General features: G+C 61.6%; 1 protein-coding gene across 1 annotated transcript in view; it reads right to left on the bottom strand.

Annotated features, from left to right (window-relative positions):
• The window catches only part of AGRN (agrin), a 162,893-nt gene that overhangs the window by 12,863 nt on the left and 147,335 nt on the right, over positions 1-2,695 (bottom strand). The window contains exons 27-30 of the mRNA XM_009646786.2: positions 2,431-2,565; positions 2,172-2,265; positions 1,572-1,736; positions 993-1,104 (exon numbers count right to left, since the gene is read on the bottom strand). Of these exons, the coding sequence (XP_009645081.1) occupies positions 993-1,104; positions 1,572-1,736; positions 2,172-2,265; positions 2,431-2,565 (506 nt within the window). The remainder of the gene's footprint in view (positions 1-992; positions 1,105-1,571; positions 1,737-2,171; positions 2,266-2,430; positions 2,566-2,695) is intronic.

The following is a 2,695-nucleotide window of genomic DNA, read 5'->3' as shown; positions in this document are numbered from 1 at the left end:
GAATGCTGCACTTCTACGTGGAGCTTAAGGACGAGTTCAGCAGCAGCTGGGGCTTTTCCTGCATTAGCAGCCTCCCCGCTGGCAAGGCGGACGGGAGGCAGGCCAGCAGCACTGCCCTGGAACCCCGGGGAACCACTGTTCATATGGAGACAGAAGCGCAGAGGGGACAGAATCATAGTCCATAGATCATCAAGTCCAACCGCTAACCTAACCCTGCCATCCCACCGCTAAACCCTGGCCCTAAGCACCTCATCCATCCTTCTTTTAAATCCCTCCAGGGATGGGGACTCGACCACCTCCCTGGGCAGAACAGGGGAGAAGTCGGAGAGGTGAACTGCCAGCTTGGGAACTGGGCCGAGAAGGCACCAAACGGCTTCATCCCAGCAACGCAGCGGGGCTGGTACGACCCTGTGATGTCCCCCTGGCTGGGCTCCCTGCACAGCCAGCGCTGCAGAGGGCTCGAGCCCAGCATCACGGGCGCAGGATGAAACCCACAGGGGGGAGCCCAACACGGTGGCAGCACAGGCAGCCACTGCCCTCACTGGCAAAGGTGCCTGGCCTACCTGCCCCAGTTACAGGGACCCTCGAGGACCTGCAAAAAAAAAAGGGGGTTGCCGTGGGTGGGTGCGTGCACGTGTGTGAGGGGGGCTCGGTCAAGCACATCCCTGAAATCCAGGCCCCCGAGAATCGGGGCGTGCGCGTCGCTGGCAAAGGCGCTGCAGCTCTGTGGCGGGGGGACAAGGAGGGAGGAAGAGCTGGAAGAGGGGGGCGGTTGCTGCCAGCACCAGAGCCAGGCTGCAAGGCAGCTACGGGGGGCAGGCAAGCTCTGCCCTGCAGCATCCTTTGCTCCCCAGGTCTTGCCCACTCCTCCTCCACCCTGAAAGCCACAGGGATTAAAAGCCCACGCATCTGGGAACTTCTCAGCTCATTTCACACATGAGAGGAGCAGGGCTGGAAGCCCAGAGAGCTCTCTCCCTGGCCCATCAACTTACCGGTGACTCTCCCATCACCCTCTCGCCGTTGTTGATCCTCATTACCCCTTTGCGCCCATTCCTCTCCAACAAGACACTTATCCAGGTGTTGAGGGGAACCGGCTCTTTGCTCCTAGTGGTGAGAAGGGAGGAGGAGACCCGTGGGTGAGAGTTCTGCCATCCCCGCCTGCAGACATAGAGCTGGAGACCTTTTTGCAGACATAGAGCTGGAGACCTCCTCCCCTGGCCAGCTTGGGCTGCCCAGGCCACCACAGCTTGACGAGCTTGGGCTGCCCAGGCCACCACAGCTTGACCAGCTTGGGCTGCCCAGGCCACCGCAGCTTGACCAGCTTGGGCTGCCCAGGCCACCGCAGCTTGACCAGCTTGGGCTGCCCCAGCTCGCAGCCACCCCGGCATAGGCTGAGGCACAAAAAAAAAAAGAGGCAGAAGCCAGGAGCGGAGGGAGAGCCAACCAAGAGCCATTCCTGCAAACAGCTGAGGCTGGTACGAAGCCTGCATCCCCCTGCTTCCTTACAGTTTTCTGGGGAGGGGAGCTCAAGGCCAGTGATAGCCACCAAAAGCCACCACTGTCCCTCTTACCTGAGCACGGCCGCCCCCTTGCCCAGGTCATATCGGTACTCCAGGTAGCCATCGTGTAAGGCCAGAGAGACAAAGTCCCCCTTGCCGTCTGTCTTCTGCCCGTTGTAGAAGATCATGCCGCTGGGGTTCTTGGCCAGGAACACAACTTCCATGGACATTTTGTCCCTGAGGAGAGAAGGATTACGGATACCCTCTGATCCAGCTGCCCACACGCTCTTCTTCCTCCGCCCCCGGGTGCCGAGCCCTTCGAAACCCTCTGCCTGCTTGGGACCACAGGTAGGGCAGAGAGATGCCACCCCGTAAGGCACCCCTGCCAGGTCAGGGGTAGGTCTGCCACCTTCAGGGTGCCGCTCCGTGGTGCCTGTTTATCCAGCCCAACGCAACGCCAAGCCCCTGCCTGAGGAGCCTTGTTGGCTCAGTCTGGCTGCGGGGATTCTGGCCATGCCAGTCCCCCTGACCAAAACCTCCAAAACCTGATGAAAGGGAAGATCTCTAGGGAGAGCCAGTGTGCGGCAGGCGAGGCTCGGAGCCCAGGCTCTCTCCCCCAAATCAGCCACGCAGGCGATGCGCTCGCCTCTCCCGGTCCCTGGCACTTACTGCAGGTCAGGAACGAAGGTCTGCAGCCCGTTCAGCTCCAGGTAGGAGAAGCCATTGAACTCCGGGAGGAAGGGCATGGTGTGGTCCTGCTCTGTCACTGGGCACAAACGAGGGAAGGGTGAGGAAGAGGAGGCAGAGCAGCTTCAGCCAGTGCCCCAGAACCACAGCAAGCAAGGCCTCCTGGCCACCCAGGCTGGGGAAATCAGCACCTTCAGTTCCACCCCCTTCCCCAGACCCGCTCCTCTGCCAGCTCCCGTCCCACCTAGCTCGCAGAAGTCTCCTTCCCGGCCCATGGGACAGGCGCACAAGGCACCTCCCTCCGGCAGCACCAGGCAGGTGGCAGAGATGTGGCAGGGCGTAGGGTCGCAGGGATTCCTCTCGTCGGCACACGTCGGGCCTGCAGCGGAGAAGGCAGCCTGTCACATCGGCATCCCAAACCACCAGCCATCGGGCGCCATTTGGCCAGGGACAAACATCCTTGATGCCTCCTGATGGCCCTGCCAGCCTTTTTCTTCTGGCTCAGGGTG

This window comes from Egretta garzetta, unplaced genomic scaffold, assembly GCF_000687185.1.
Source record: "Egretta garzetta isolate BGI_Z169 unplaced genomic scaffold, ASM68718v1 scaffold29, whole genome shotgun sequence".
In the NCBI taxonomy this organism is placed as follows: domain Eukaryota; kingdom Metazoa; phylum Chordata; class Aves; order Pelecaniformes; family Ardeidae; genus Egretta; species Egretta garzetta.
The sequence above is the reverse complement of the archived record's forward strand: the minus strand, read 5'-3'. Positions and strand labels throughout refer to the sequence as shown.